The sequence below is a fragment of the Pituophis catenifer genome, unplaced genomic scaffold, assembly GCF_029215685.1.
Source record: "Pituophis catenifer annectens isolate HBS135680 unplaced genomic scaffold, rPitCat1.0.hap2 SCAF_1, whole genome shotgun sequence".
In the NCBI taxonomy this organism is placed as follows: domain Eukaryota; kingdom Metazoa; phylum Chordata; class Lepidosauria; order Squamata; family Colubridae; genus Pituophis; species Pituophis catenifer.
In genome coordinates this window covers 57,728,892-57,746,495 of record NW_027256881.1, presented here as the reverse complement: position 1 = coordinate 57,746,495, position 17,604 = coordinate 57,728,892, and the positions used below count along the sequence as shown (strand labels likewise).

Here is a 17,604-nt window from a genome sequence, read left to right as displayed (position 1 = left end):
ACACATGTCTCCCGCATGCACAGCAGAGACTCGAAAATCAGCTGACCAGTGGGAGGTGTGCGTCCATGCGTGGTGGAGCTTACCTAGGGCGACGGCTCGTGTGCCCACAGAAATGGCTCCGTGTGCCACAGGTGGCACGTGTGCCATAGGTTCGCCATCACGGTTATATACAGTATATGAAATGTACACGTTACTTAGTATTCAGCAACTTACTGTATACAAGAAACATACATACTTAGTTAAGTTTTTAACATATATAATAATCAAGCTAAGAGAACCTTATTTTCTTCTGTTCAATTTGTGTTCGAAGTGCCTCTTCTACTGGATCAGGTTGATTCATTTCTCGAGGACTGATTAGAGCTGCAAGTTAAAATCACTCAATGTTAACAATTACATAAATAAAGCCAAAGGATACAATTTAAGTTGTGGAATTCTCCCTCTCCCCCTTAAAAAGAAATGGTATAAAAAGCATAGAGTGATATATAAAATACTCTTTTCCAGTTTTCTTCCCACAACCAGCCTATGAAGTAGGCTGAGACAAAGTGTGGCCCCAGGTTATTCACTGAACTTCCATGGCTGAGGATGGACTTATATCTGCCTCCCCTTTGTTCAATAGAAAGTACATTATATAATATTAATTCTATATGAATTATTTGTTCGAATTCATCTCTTAAATTCTCCTCCAACTTGTCTCCAACAAAATTATTTTGCTTTTAATATTACTATCTTGCATTTCTCCCAGTGATGCTGCTGAGAAAATACCTCGGATTTCCCTTACTATGTGCTTTATTTCCTTTACAGTAAATTTTTTTCATATTCTTTCTGTTCTTGGCAAAGACATTATACAGAGTTGATGAAGTGAAGCTATTGAATTAATAATTCATGAATGTATATAAATATTTTCTTAGTAAACGGAAGAAATAATGTCATCTTTTAATAAACTATTTTATTTATTTATTTAATTTATATGTAATGCCTTTTGAACTGTAACTGGTATAGAAGCCAAATACATTTCATGTTTAGATGCGTAAATTGTAAAAAGGTTGATAGCTTCAGAAGAAAGATCAGTAATGCCCTCAAAATGCACTGTAGAATTTATTATGAATATTCTCTGGCAATCTATTGTTACTAATATAATTTACTTTTCAGTACGTCTCTAGACTGAATAAAGTACCACATTTATCTCCTGCTTATAATTCCCTATTTAATGAAATATGCAGTGACCTAGCTATTAACATGCTAAGCTTAAACCATGACCAGCTAACCATAATAGTTGGCATGAAATATATGGTAAGCCAAAACTAAAAAACTATACTATGGTTTAGTACATCAACCTACTTCATTCTACTACTTTTGCAACTGCCAGGGTAGGTCATCCTGAAATGTAGTGCTTTTTATCTGTAAGTAGAATTGAACCTGCCAATCAACTGTTAGTTTCTTAGTTGGTCCTAGCTCCAAACACTGATTGATTCATACTAAACTTATAAAAACTTTTATATAATATCTGTAAGAAAGAAATTTTGCATGTAAAGCTTTATTGGTTTATTGTAAACCTCCTGTGCTTACTACTCTAGTATGTATTGGAATTCTCTCTAATATTTTTTTTTGATAATTTCTCAATATTCAACTGATATTTGGATGGCTTTTATTTATCTGTTTTTATGTTTCCTATATTTTCTACATTTTCCCCCCTACTAACTTCCTAATTTCTAGAATCCCAAATTAACTTTAACAGGACAATTCAGTACATTTATTCAAATGTAGGCTACACTGGTAATGACATACAACCTTAACATATTTTAATGAAATTTACTCACAGATATTCGATAAACACTTAATATTTAATTTACTAAAAGAAGTTGCAGCATTGAGATACACAAACACATAGTTGCATCTGCTACTTGCATACCCTGAGAGGCATGAACTTGCTGATCCCTATGGAAATCTTGCTTAATATTTCCCCATTCCATTAAGTAGTAGTGGATCGTTACATGCCCTTCCAGTTTTTTCTTTCAGGAAAGTGATTGACAGTTCCCTTTTGGAGCTGGGAATGAAACTCTTATCTCAAATGACTGGGAAAATGATGGGATTTCAGTTATTAAAATAATAATAAAATAAATAATAAAATAAAACAACAAAAAAAATAATGAAGAGCATTTTTAAAAAGTTCACAAAAATAATACTGACTTCTGTATAGATCTGCAATAGAAGGGATAAAATATGAAAATATTAGAAATAGTGGTGAACATTGGCTCAGTTGAAAGGTCTTTCCTGCCTCTGCAAAATAACCATTGAACTATTGCAGCTAGTAAAATGAAAGTAAAATGCTCCAGTGTAAATGGACAAGCAAAGGTAAGTTAAGGTAACATAAAGATAAGTGCCTGTAACAGGAAAATGTAACAGGATTCATGATGAGAGGGAGGAGAATAAAGGCTGGCATCCATTTCTGACTTCAGAAAGTGGTTCCTGTCCCATATTGGCAATGGGTCAACCAGATAGTATGGCTCAGCTTATGGTCATCTGAAACAAGAAAGGCACTCACTTTTCTCCTCACTTTCAAACAGCAGGATTTCAGAGGATGGAGGGAAAAAGTCTTCTCCAGAATCCAGAGAAAAGACAAATTGTATTTTTTTAAAAAAAAATCAGGGCAAATTACTTGTTCCTGATATAAGTGAATGTAACAGAGATTAATCTTATTTGTAAAACTTAATTTTATAATTAAAAACAAATTAAAAACAATACACAAATCTAATCAGCGCACACCCACAAAGGATGACAGATAAAAGAGGCTATTCTGACCCGGAGAAAATGAATCAGCTCTAGGTACAGTTCTTTCATCTACTTAAAAATATTTAAAAAGCATTTTTATATGCTTATATTTGTCAGATGGTTTCTTATGGAGGAGATATGATTTGAAGGTTAAAACTTGACAAATTCCAATAAATAATCTTTGGACAACATCCCTTCCATCTGCTTTTGTTGTAAGAAAAACCATATGCCATTTTATGCTATCAATGTGATAGCCAGGATGATGTAGTTAAAGTAGGACTATGAAGACCTACATTCAAGTCATGCTTCAGACAGGGCAGCTAGGTGCTCCTGGTTGCTGGTATTTCTGAGCTAACGCACTCCATGTTTATGGAGAAGGAATAGGAAGGTTGCTATGTATACTGTGTGAGCTCCTGGAAGAAAGGCACCATTTTTTTTTAAAAAAGCTATATATCTTTAAAAGTTTAAAATCCAAAGGTTCAAGAGACAAAGAAATGGAATATTAAACAAAATTTAGAATCAGATGCCCAGTCAGCATCTGCTAACGGACATTTATAGGTGTCAGCAATAATACAATAAATGCAGTTTAAGCCTTTTCTGTTTGGTATCTGCCTTCAGACTCATCCCAATCCTGCCGGCTTTTTCCAAGGCTTAAAGATCTGCTTTTAACAAGCTTGAGGCCCTGGGGGTGTGGGTGAGCCCATTTCTTGGCTGTGTTAACTGGAATGATTTTTAGTGTTGTAGATCGGTTGCTCAGATGCTATTCATGTTATTTGTAATTTATTTCTTGTTTTTAATTGTTAGTTGCCCAGAGTCATGTACAATATTTGAGGAATAAATCAACATAGATGAAATACATAAATATGCCAGTCATTCATCAAATATTAACAACTAATAGTCTGATCTGGGACAAGCATATGAACATCTCAGATAATTTTCAGGCCTACATTTACTTTAAATTGTCAGATGTAAATGCCTTATTCTATAATGTGTAAATAATATATGAACGGGGTATCAGGGGTTAACTTATTCTTCACTTCTTAATGTATTCATGATTCACCACTCCCACATCTAGCTCCACCCATTGTATATATAAGGAGCTGTTTGCCCCCATTTACTTGCTTCTACCTATGAATATTCAGTGAATATAGAATGCCTATTGTAAATAAAAGGAGATATATTTAAACCTTTAACTCTTACTAAATTTATTGAGTCTGATCCTGAAAAATATTGCAACAAGCTGGTAGCAGAGGATGGTTAATTGACTCAATAAAAATTAAAAATGTCTAAGAAAGATAGGCCCAACACCAGGGCATACAGCAAAGAAATAGAAACAGAACAAGAAATAATCAACGAATCCACAAATGCGATTTCGAGAGAATCTGAAGAATACACCACTGAAGACGAAGAAATAATAGATGAAAATGATGATGAGGAGGAAATCGAAATAGAGAATAAAGAACTCAGGTCAGAAATATTAAAACTATTGAAAAGCCAGAAGAATGATGAAAGCCTCATCGCGAACCTCCAAGATATGCTGAAGAACAGCGGAGCAGCGAGAGAGAAGCACATCACTAATGAAAAATCAAAAGACACCAAAATAGTGAGTGATATGACTACAGAAAATGTTGTTGTGAAGAAGAAAACCGGTGATCCCGCGCGAAATTTTGAATGGCAGCCATCTTGGTTTCAACAGACCTCCAGGGTGAGCGAAGCAGAGCCAATCAGAAAGCTCAATTCAAAATTTCTGGCGCGAAAAACATCAGACAACGAAAATGAAAAAGAAGACTCTAACACCTCTGAAGAATCAGAATCGGAAAGTGAAGAGGATTCAACAAACAATCAAATAAAATCAGCAATGAAAACGCTTTTTGCTGCCTTTGGACCAAAACTAAAAATAACAAAAAAACTGACGAAGAAGCGAGCGGTCAAGCCAATGCCTCAAGACCTGCCCGCTTCCATTCTGACTACGAGAGCGACGACGCCCGAACCCAGAGAGCCCTGCCGATACCGCCCCACGCCACAGACCGAAGCAAGCACCAACGCCATCAAAAGAAGAAGAAGAGCAGCCGCCATCGTCAAGACTCCCAAAATCGAGCCAGAGACCAATTCATCTGAGGAGGAGCAGAACGAGCGAGCCGCAACGAGGAGAACCTCTCACGACGACTCCGTGGAAGAAATGAACAACGCGCATGCGCAAGACTACGCAGACGGTCCGGGAAGACATGAACTGGCGAGGAGACCGTGCAGGCTCGTTGCGAGCATCCCCACGCCGTTTTGTAACTTTCTGCATTTGCGAGACCACGGACTACCTCAGGTTGTAAGTAATGGACCTAATAATGTCGGAAATTTACCCAGTGACTTCCCAAAGCTAAGGGTAGATGGCATTAATTTGCAAGAATGGTATCAGCAGCTCCAGGTTGTCTTTATGAAGGAAAACTTACTGTTTTTTATCACTAGTCCCCCAAAAAGACCTTGGACTCTAAAAATAGACTGCTTACACCATAGAGCATTTTTCTTATTAATATCTAGCGTGTCTCCTGCAATGTATCATAGCATTAAGCAAAATATGACTGTGTCAGAAATTATTCAATGCATGTTCAATTTGTTTTACAGTGACAGTGTAGCTACCACCACAAGGATGTCTAAAGATTTCTTTTCATCTAGGATAAAACCAGGGGTTTCCATAAGTGAGCATTTAATATCTTTAAACAAAATAAGAGCTGAGCTGCATTTAAGGGGGGAGGTGATTTCAGATCAAACAATGAAAAGTGTTATTATCAACTCACTTGATCCATCATGGGACAATTATATGTCACATTTAGACACAATCAATCTAGGATACTTATCCATAGAAAGTCTATCCAATAAATTAATAGCAGAAGACAATTCAAGAAGGAATCGTTCTAACAATCACATAGAACACAAAACATATAGGAAAGTAGCTTTCCAAGAAAAATATAATGAAACATTTAAATGTCATAACTGTGGATCCAGGGAACACAATAGAAGGGATTGCCCCAAAATTTCAAAAGAAAGACATAGGTCAGAATATAGAAACAAATACAATTATAGACAGTCTTCCATGGATAGACATAGATACAGAAGCCCACCAAATTACAAAGACAATAGAGGGGGCAGAGATAATTCAAAGGATAGAAAATCTGGTTCATTGAATGGATTAAATAAACAAGACAACACTAACACACAGCAGAATGAAAATAGTAATTGGCTTATTGATTCTGGAGCAACTAATCACACCACTAATAACAAAGATATATTGTCTTCATTTGTAGAAGATAAATTTGTAATAAAGGTAGCTAACCAAGAAAAGGTTCAAGTATTAGGCAGAGGGAATGTAATACTGCCAGGTCTAGGAAAAATAGAGGGGGTATTGCTAATACCTGAAATACCTCATAACATACTAAGTGCCATAAAACTAAGTAGAGATTCTGATATTAACATAGTTTTTTCTAAAGGAAAGGCGACTTTAGAGAAAAATAAAATAGATATAGGCACTGTAATAATTAAAGGAGGCCTACCTTATCTGATAACAAAGGAAAAATGGTTACACAACATTGATTCAAATATGGAAGATTGTATTGAAGTAGATGATGAAAACATTAGCAACAGTGACAATGATGAATGTAAAATATCTCATGATCACAAAGATGTACACAATGAAAAAAAACCAAAAATAGGTAAGCCAATTCATGATGAGTGTGCTCACATCTTACATAGGAAGTTAGGACATGCCAGTTTTCCTGTAGTACAAAAAATGACTGAACACGCAGAAGGTGTCAAAATAAAAAATTGTGAAAACTATTTGGAATGCTCAGTATGTAAATCTACAAAACTAAAGACTAGCCCCAGACCAAGAAAATCCACCAGATCAACCAACCAAATTTTTGATTTAGTACACATGGACTTAGTTGGTCCACTAACTCCATCAATCACTTATAGAAAACATTACTTCTTAACCATAGTAGACGATTATAGCCGTTATGGATTTGTCTATACATTAAAACACAAAGACGAAACCTTCCAAAAATTTAAAGAATTTTATAAACGCATAGAAACACAACACAATATCAGAATAAAACAAATTATGACAGATAGGGGATGTGAATTCATGTCTAAAGAATTCTCCCAATGGTTAAAGGACAGAGGAATGTTACATTACACGTCTAGTCCATTTTCTGCGTTCCAGAACGGGATTGCAGAGAGGAAGAACTCAACATTACAAACCATGATTAGATGCACATTGGAAGATGCTGGCTTAAGCAAACAATTCTGGTCAGAAGCATTACATTATTCCAATTACACACAGAATAGAACCTGGTCCAGCATTGTAAATAAAACACCATATGAAGTAATGTATAATAGAAAACCAAAATTGGCACACATGCACATATTTGGGGTCACTGCAGACGTACACATACCTAAGCAACTGAGAAGAAAGGGAGAAAACGTGTCCAGAAGACTCAGATTTATGGGATATGAGACAGGTACTAAAGGGTACAGATTCATTGATAGTAATAACAAATTTATAGTCTCCAGAACAGCTGTATTCCATGAACAGGCCAACTGGTCTAAAATACATCTTAATGAAATATTTCCAAGTGACAACAAAGATACAAAATCTCAAGAGAAAGGGACCATAGAAAAGCAAAACATCAACAAATATAAAAACAAAAACAAAACATGGACAAATAGCCAACACAAAATAAAGACAGACACACTAACTAAAAAGGAAGCAAGATATTTGCATGATAACAATAGTAAACCTGAAAAAACAATTAGAAACACCAGAAATCAGATGCCAAATAAATATAAAGACTATATAATGCATATGGATGATGAGCCAAAGACACCTAATACATATGAGGAAGTGTTAAAACTCCCTCGTGAAGAAAAAGAAAAATGGGAATTAGCAATGAAAAAAGAAATGGAAAGCTTACAAGGACTAAATGTATTTACACCTGCAATCGCACCAAAGGATAAAACAATTATTGGTACCAGGTGGATATATAAAATTAAGAACTTAGAGGGAGGCAATACCCTATACAAAGCTAGACTAGTTGCACAAGGTTATGCACAGAAATATCCGGAGGATTACACTGACACGTATTCCCCCACAGTAAGAACCGAGAGTGTCAAAACAGCTCTAGTGGTAGCATCAGCACTTAATCTCGATGTATTCCAATATGACATACAGACAGCGTACCTACACGCAAAACTAGATAAGGAAATATATGTAAGAGCACCCCACAGTCAATACACAAACAGAAATGATACTTGGTTGTTAAACAAGAGTTTATACGGGTTAAAACAATCTGGTAAACGATGGTATGATTGCTTAGTAAAAGTACTTAAAACCATGGACTTCAATGCCACCACTGCTGATAACTGTTTTTTCGTTAAAAAGGGTGATGATTACATGGAATTTGTATTGATCTATGTGGATGACATTTTATACATAGGAAAACATAAAGAGAGAAGAGAAACCTTTGTAACTAAGCTAAATGAACATTTCTCATTGAAATCTTTAGGCAAAGTAAACAAATATCTTGGTGTTCAAATTAATAAAACAAAAAGAGGATTCAAACTTACTCAGAGAGATAAGATCATAGAGCTTTTAAATAAATGCAATCTAAGTAATGCCAAACCTTGTGATACTCCTATGCAAACTGACTTTCTAAGAAATACTGATGAATCATCCCCTGAATTCAAAGATAACACATCTTATAGATCAGTCATAGGTTCACTTCTTTATATATCTAATTGGACAAGACCAGATATCGCTTTACCCCTCAATTTATTATCCAGACATGTCAGCAAGCCAACAATGTACCACTGGGAAGCTGTTAAAAGAATATTAAGATATCTGAAAAGTACACTAGACTTTTGTTTAATGTTGGAACCTAACGATAATAAAGAACCAAAGCTTACATGTTATGCAGATGCAGACTGGGCTGGAGACACATCATGCAGAAAAAGTACATCTGGTTATATATTCCTCTTAAATGACTGTCCAGTTTACTGGTACACTGGTAAACAAGAATTAGTGGCCACTTCAACGACAGAAGCAGAATATGTTTGTTTATCTAAAGCTGCAAATAACCTTGTGTGGTTTAATGATTTGATTTCAGATGTTTGGAAAAAACCTGTTTTACCTTTTATTATGCATGAAGATAATAAAGCAGCTATTGAAATATCCAGATCTGACGCCATTGGACAAAGGTCCAGACACATAGATATAAAATTTAAACATGTGAGACAATTATCTCAGGATGGATTTATTAAAGCTGTGCATTGTGAAACTTCAGAACAATTAGCTGACATATTGACAAAGCCTTTACCTGCCAAGCAGCACAAATACTTAACTTCTAAATTGTATGTTTTGTACTGTCCTGAATCTGAATGTAATTGGTGTTGTGTAACGAATCGGCATTTAGAGGGGGATTTGTCAGATGTAAATGCCTTATTCTATAATGTGTAAATAATATATGAACGGGGTATCAGGGGTTAACTTATTCTTCACTTCTTAATGTATTCATGATTCACCACTCCCACATCTAGCTCCACCCATTGTATATATAAGGAGCTGTTTGCCCCCATTTACTTGCTTCTACCTATGAATATTCAGTGAATATAGAATGCCTATTGTAAATAAAAGGAGATATATTTAAACCTTTAACTCTTACTAAATTTATTGAGTCTGATCCTGAAAAATATTGCAACATAAATGTTATTTTTTAACTACATTATTACAACTAAAAAAAGAAAAAGGGAAGCAAGCTTAACTGTATTAGAAATTATTCTGGAAGGCATTTGAACAAATTACAGACACTGTAACATTGTGAAATCTTTGCAAAAGGCACTGGGAATCAATAATGTAAGTAAAAATGAGCAACCCTTTGCTTCTAGACTCAAAATAACAGTATGCCAACAAGACAGTGCAAAACTGAAAACATACTTGTTGTCAAACAAGCTTCTTTTTATGCTTCTTACTTTATTTTTGTGAAATAGAGCTGTTTTGTTCCTATTGTTATGCTTTACATACCATAAAGTTTGATTTCATGCTAACAACATATTGTTTTTCTGAATTGCCCCACACTAGTTTTCAAGCATTTTCTAAAAGTCCTTCAAATGACTTTTTGTTTGTCTTCCATATGAATATTTTTTGTTTAAAGGAATTAGTCTTTGTTCCTTCTTCTTTCAAGATGATTAAAAAAGCCCCATTAGTACAATGTTCTTGCATCTGGCTGAAACAGTGTCTTTCCCAAAACCTTTGAAAGAGATTCAAAGAGTTAAAAAAAAAAAGATGAATAGTTTTGAGACATTTTTATGGCCATGTGTGTGAAAAAGTCACATTTGGAAAGTGCCTAACTTTCCCTGCATCAGGAACATTTTGTATAAACCTAAGATATACAAATCCATAGTATGTAAGATTCTTAAGTTGTTTTTCTGTTCTGCTTTTCATTTATGCCCGAATAAAAACCACAACATAGTTATTAGATTTTATCACAACTATTTTTCAAGGACTACAGCAGCAACATTCTTAGAACTTGGCCAATCACCAACTGAAAAGGATATTTATTTAGAGAATACTATGCCAGTAAAATAACATTAACCTCACCAAATTTCAACTTCAAGAGTATTATAAATCAGACCTGCTGAACCTAAGATCTGCAGCATTTTTGCTGGGGCCCTGTTCAATCTCTTTGTGATCTCACAAGAACACTGTTTGTTCATGGTGCTTCCCTACATCTTTACAGAAGCATCTTGAGGTTTACCCAGCCACTCAAATGTACAATGTGAACAGGAGAAGGCTCAGATTGCTATGTTATCTTTTTTCTAAACTGAGACATGTACAGCGGAGTTGGTACCAGTTTTCCAGCCTGTTTCACATTTTAGTTATCACTCCAGACTTAAACTAAATAATAAATTAAATATATTAGTTACAGAAACAGAAATGGAAATGAAACAGAACAGTAGTGGGGAAAGAGACAGGAAAAACAAATGGAGGCTCACAGAGATATGTAGGTAGAAAGCAGTGAGAAATAGAGAGAGGAGGAAGGAGGGGAGAGATACAATCACCCAATTTAAACAATAGATGACACAGTAAACCAATGTTTGGACATTACTAGTTCAGATTGTTGGTAGAAGCTAGAAAGTAGGGAAGAAAAGAAAGAAAGAAGTGATAAAGTACCATTGTTGATAACAAAAAGAAAAAAGAAAAGGGAAAGGAATGATACAACAATGAATACTGGGAAATAATGTATCAGAGATGCAAGGAAAAAAATAGAACAAATTAGAGAGGAAACTTTTCAGCTGAATTTATAACAAATACTATGCGAAAATTAATTTAGTGAGGCTGACATTTTGAATTGCTAAAAATTTAAAAATGACTCTCTAATGCGCATTGCTTACCTCAGTTATATGGAACTTTCATAGACTTGAGAGGTATAATCAACTTTAATCTGAATTTACAATGAAGCAATGTTTTTTGTATAAATATACAATCATGTGTCTTGTTTAGACATTACTCGACTGAACCTTTAGACATAAATCTTCACCTCTGAGCAACTACTGTAGTTGATATGTTTATATATCTACACTAGCCACTAGAATTTATCCACAATTACATCAGAAGTGTTCCATTTGCTTAGATAAAACTGGTAAATCTATGAAATTGTATAGTATCTGAGTTATCTAATAAAGTATGCAATTTGTACATGTATATCATTTAAGATTAGATCAATTTTTCTTTATTGAAAGATGCCATATTACAACTTGATAATATAATTCCAGGAAGAAATTTTAACCATCTTTCTTTCCTCAAAGTATCTATTCACTGGATTCAAAGCAATATCTCCAATGACAACCAAATGAGGAAGCCTTGCCATACACTTGGCAACTACTGAGGCAGCCATAATTTTCTCTGAAACTTGACATGAGCTAGAAAAGTAGAGCTACGTATAAAATTCAGAAGAACACTTCCATTCATCTTTACCTTGCCTTTATAATTAATTTATTTTATACTCTAATTTCCACTAACGAGCAGAATTTTAATAAATATTCTAATGTACATAATAGTCTTCCCCAACCTGATGCCTTAAAGTATGATGCAAATTTAACTTCTAAAAAGCCTGCCATTCTGGCTGTAACTTCTGGGAACTGTTGTCTCAACACATGTGGAAAATGTCAGTTTGAAGCAGATAGCTGTTAAACCTCAGTGTGAACACTATTGATAATAAACGCTGAGTAGAAATATACTATTACTAATTAAAGTCATTAATGTATTTGTTAACTTAGCTTCTCATTGACCTTTTCCCAGAATGCCAGTTTTCTCAGACCTATTCCAGTATACCCAAATCGAAATTATTGGGTAACACGTTTAATTATAAGCTGCCCAGAATCCCCACAAACTGCAAGATGGATGGCACATAAATTTAATAATTATTAATTATTAATTATAATAGATTAATAGTTACTTTCATATATCTAATTGAAGCACATAATTATTACAATTGTTTTTATAGGTTACGTGAATGTATTGCTCCCTACCTCTGCCCCTAGATCATGAATCAGTATGTTCAACTCAAGTTTAACACACAAGCAATTATTTTAATGAAATAAATTTATTTTCTATGCCTTTTCATTTTTCCTCGCATCGCTGTTTTTGCAGATTTCCTGCCAATAAATTCATTTGCTATGGCACTGAAGAAATATGAAGCCTTTAAGATTTAAATCAGTCAGAATAAATTCTATTTTTCCCTAAGGCAAAATATTCATGGAATGTTTTGAGGTGCATATCCAGATATGTTACCAAAATCTTGTTCCAGAATTAATGGAAAATCTATGTTCTTAACAAACATCATCTGAACAACCTATTTTTTTAGTCTCAGAATTTCAAGAGTAACTGTTAAGGATAAGTAATTCCAATTACTTTATTCTACACATTGAAATATTGGGGAAAAATCTTTTTATATAGGAGGAATGCTCTAAAATGCTTCTAGGAGTCACTATTGAAAGTAATGATAAACAATAACTATAAATATTTAGCTAACACAGACAGATGTCGGTTGTTATTATTTCAATTTGAAACACAAATATTCAAAATAGCAGAATGTACTACAGCACTGAAATGAAATTAACTATGATATACTGAGATAAATCCAACTCATATTCAGTCTTCACATGCACCATCATCACTCCCCCATGTTGCTGCTCCACCGTAACTTCCTCTTGGCCACAGGAGTTGCATGTGACCTTGTCACTTGTTCAACAAAAATCAGGAAAAAAAAATGAGTTCATGTGTATTTCCATATTTGATAAAATGTTCTTATTGCAGAAGTAAGGTCCTTTACAGAAAATAGTCTCTGATGATGAAATGAAAATGTTTTGTAATAATATATAAATATATCACAGCAATATTAATAAACATTAAGGAAAGGTTTTCAATTTTTTTAGTGTAAACTAAGGTGAACAATCTGCAACCTTAGGACCAGTGGTGAGTTTCTACTGGCTCACTCTGGTGGGAGGCTCTGCCCACCCGCCCGGACGTCATCACAGATGCTTTGTGCAGGTGCAAAAGCGCTGCATGTGACCAAAGTACGCACATGCGCACGCTCACAGTTCCAAACTGGTAGCGAAGGTAAGTGAAACCCCCTAATGCTTAGGACCATATGTATCTCTCAACTAATTTAAGAAAGCTCTTAGCTGAGTTTCAAAAGCATTTTACAAAACTCCCTCTTCTGTTGCTGTCTATGACAAGCGAAATAAGAGAGTATCAGAAATAGAAAAAAGACAAGTCAAAATAAAGATATATATACACCCACATGTATATGTTTTGACTCGTCTTTTTTCTATTTCTGATACTCTCTTAGATTACACACACATACACACACACACATTGTATCTGCTACTATCAGCTTTAATCCTATCCACTAGGGACCTGTGGCCCCCAACAGATGTGGATATCCAAAGACAAAGTTTCCTCATTTCTTGGTCAAAATTCTAATTGTATCTAACTAATTATTTCAATCTGCCTAGCAACCAATATCTGTGACAGACAATTCCCCTTAGAAGTATGACTTAATTGGCTAGGCTCAGAAGTTTATTAGCCTTCCACACACCACAGATCTTTTAGACATAAAATTATCAAAATGGTATACACAGTTCACCTTCCCTTAATCCTCAGATCACAGTAATAAAGATGTGTCATAATGTCATGCCTCGATGTACAGGACTTTCTATTAGTTCCACCACTACCTTCCAGGGGGAAGAAAATTTCTACTTTTTTATACACTGTATATCTCCTGTGTTGTTTCTATTTTAGTGACTAGAAGGAGGGAGGCATTATGTGACCAGTCTTATCACAATTTGAATTTATGGGACATAGGTAGGTAGATGTTATGCTATGGGCTTCAAATCCTCAATCAGGAATTGAACTGAAGGATTTTGGGCACAAAATCAGTCATACAATGCCTCTCTCCTGCTAGTCAATGTAACTAGATACAAAAATGTTGCATTGACCACTACCTATCTATGATCAGTGTACAATAGACAGAGAAAAGCATCAATATAATCTAGAATCCTAATCTTAACCAACATTTAATAATTGTTGGGTTTATCTTGTCATCCACAACAAATTTTTTGAAATTTTCTTTTGGTACTTTGATATAATTGTAGTTTGTTCTTAGCCCTTCAAATGGCTGGGAATGGGACCACAATACTTTTTATTCTGTATTCTGAATAGGAGTAGATACAGAATAATATCCTGCAGGAGTATGTTACTAGGAAATGCCAATCATTTATCTAATCATCAGTCATCTGGCATGCAGAGATGGCATGAGAAGAATCTCTAGATAAATCATCTTTCTAAAAAACAGAATATAAAACTTGTTAAATTGAATTGTTAAATGAGAATTCTGTATCCTAAGGATATCCCACTGGGAAAATAGATTGCTATTATTCAAAATGTTTGTAATTTGTCTCCATCAAGAAAGGCACTTAAAATAAATAAAAAAGATAGCTAAAAATATTAACACCAAGATCCCCAATGGAAACATTATCTTGAATTTTATCCTGGGTTTTAAAATATAGTTATGTTTACTAAAAAGAGTTTTTTTATTACGTCATACTTTTACAGTTATCAAGACAAATCAGAAGAATAGACACTTGATTTCATTTCCCAGAGCACACTAAGCAAATGACAATACTTAAGTCACATAATAAATATCAGCCCACAGTGTTACAATAAATTTAAAAGGACGAATGAGCTTTAAAAAAACAATCTTGGAAGATGCAAAATTAGCAAAACAACTACATGTCTGGTGTTAACATAGGAGACGTATGATTTCCCATTGATATATATGAAGGATATATAAAGGAAGTTTACCGAATTATACTAATGGCGCATAAATTATTATACGGTCAATATCTGCTCAAAATTGCCAGTTATGTGTGATCCTGAAACAGACTACTTAACATTTATTCCATGTAGTATTTCCCATATCAGCTTCACAGAAGAATGAGAATCATAAACATTTGAAAAAGCTCCATGTATTTAAGGGGATGCTTGCAAACATTTGATTGCACTTGCTTTCTTTGTCTGCTCTCATAGATTGTAGTGTCACAGTTCATCCCAGGATAATGTTTAACAAAAACAAACCTAGGCATAAATCAGCATGACCCAAATGGCCTCAGATGATTAACTCCATAACTTGCGGTAAAGAGCAGCCCTAGTGAAATTTAAACAGCTAAATCTGCTGCTGCTGTTGCTAATGTGAGTTTAGTGGGACATTTGTCTACAATGAAGGAAGAAAATGTGAAATTTTTGTTGCATGAATTATAACAATATGAAAGAACAGCCCCCTCCCCCCAAAGATTAACACTATGTGAGCTTCTACAAACAAATACCATTGGGGAAAAGATTTTATCCTGGAATATTATATTTACCTTGTGCTGCCTTTTGCATATGCCTCTGGATTATCTCTTCTTTCAGATGATCTGTGTGAAAATCAGAATCCAAATCACTTAAGAGAACTTTCATTATCTCAGATTTCAATTTTTAAACAATAACTTTGCATACTTTTTGCAATAGTCCCACTTTGCATATTCCGTTACATTGACCCCACAGATTACTAATAAAGAGATTTCTATCTTTACTTTGACATGCTAATATCTTTAGAACGGGTGTTTGTTAATCTCTCTCTCTCTTATCTTTCTCTCTCGCCATATAATTTTGAGTGAGAGATAATTTTGTAATTGTATTTATATTTGTTGCAAAATAAATCAGTGGTTTCTGATGGATGGGAGTGGGGAGAAAGGGAAAGGGTCAGGGAGAGAGAAAGAAAAAGGGAGATAGAGACAGAGAGAGATACACATGAAAGTCTGCAAATCAAGCAACCTACAATCTCAGGAAATCATTGATAGCAGTAATGCAAATAATATTACTCTAAAATAATAACATATTTCTTGTTTATATACTTTTTTGATTCAAGAATACATATTGCTTATGTATTACAAAATACATAAGCAATAAACAAAAAAGAAGAAAAAAAGCAAAATGTGCAGAAAGAATAAAAAAATTGAAAAAAGTTTCTGATTTCCTTTGCAAGAAATATAGCTACCATTACAAAATTATCTCTCACTCAAAATTATATCTTTCTCAAATTACTATGATTACAAAAAGGCTCACTTTTTCTATTACCCAGTTATTGTTTTTTAGTAATCAAACCACAAATCATAGGGGATTTTTTCTGTTTCATGCAAAAAGTCTATACGGGGTTTCCAGGCAATCATAAATGTATTTTATTCCTACTAAAAAGTTAATTTAATTGTTTTGGTAAATTCTATCATCTTCACCAACAATTCTTTTATTGTAGGTAGTGTAGAATCTTTCCACATCTGAGCATATAATAGTCTTGCTGCAGTTGTCATAAATAAAAGCAAAGTTCCATTACTTTTTTTCTAGTTGCTTATTCATTAGTAATAGCACTTAGACTTATCTACTGCTTCATAGTGCTTTACAGCCCTCTCTAAGCAGTTTACAGAGTCAGCATATTGCCCCCAATAATTTGGGTCCTCATTTTACCCACCTTGGAAGGATGGAAGACTGAGTGGGCCTAGTGGGATTTGAACTGCTAAATTGCAGTCAGCCGGGAGTCAGCAGAAGTAGCCTGCAGTACTATACTCTAACCACTGTGCCACCAAGACTCTTAGTAAATAATAGCATATTCCAAAAGCTATTATAGTGTATGTAGTATCTGCTTTTTTTAATGTGAAATGCTTGGGACTCAATCTGTTTCTACCATTAAGCTATAATGTATCTCCTCATTTGAGTGGTAGTCCCTTCTCCAGAATTTTGCCTGGCTGTGAATTTGCTAGCAATATATACTCTGGAAGCATACATGAAGAATCTGATCTTCTGGTTTTCTTTTGATCGTTCAATAGTTCCTAGACATATTCTATACAAATTTTCATTCCTTATATCAGACATTTTTAAGGAATAAATTTTTGATAAACACCATCTAAAGCAGTATTGGAGAAATTATTTTTATATCTATCACTTATCTTTTTTTTTTTTAATAAAAAGAGCATTTCTTTATGAATAGATAAAACTCTAAAACCCAAGCCAGTTTGCTTGTCATAAAAATGAACAGCTTTCATACTTATATTCTACATTGGATTATAGCTGGAAGAGAAAAAGATATAACAATGTTAAGGGTTGAAATTATCTTGACAATTTCATTGTAAACAATGTTTTTGTTAATGCTAAAAGATCCATGCTAATTCCTAGCTTCCTGGGCAACATATATGGTA

The 17,604-nt window shown here is 34.3% G+C and overlaps 1 protein-coding gene across 1 annotated transcript in view; it reads right to left on the bottom strand.

The window, feature by feature from the left end:
• Positions 1-17,604, bottom strand: part of KIF6 (kinesin family member 6) — a 123,459-nt gene that overhangs the window by 13,934 nt on the left and 91,921 nt on the right. The window contains exons 16-17 of the mRNA XM_070931225.1: positions 15,739-15,789; positions 279-360 (exon numbers count right to left, since the gene is read on the bottom strand). Coding sequence (XP_070787326.1) covers positions 279-360; positions 15,739-15,789 — 133 coding nt within the window. The remainder of the gene's footprint in view (positions 1-278; positions 361-15,738; positions 15,790-17,604) is intronic.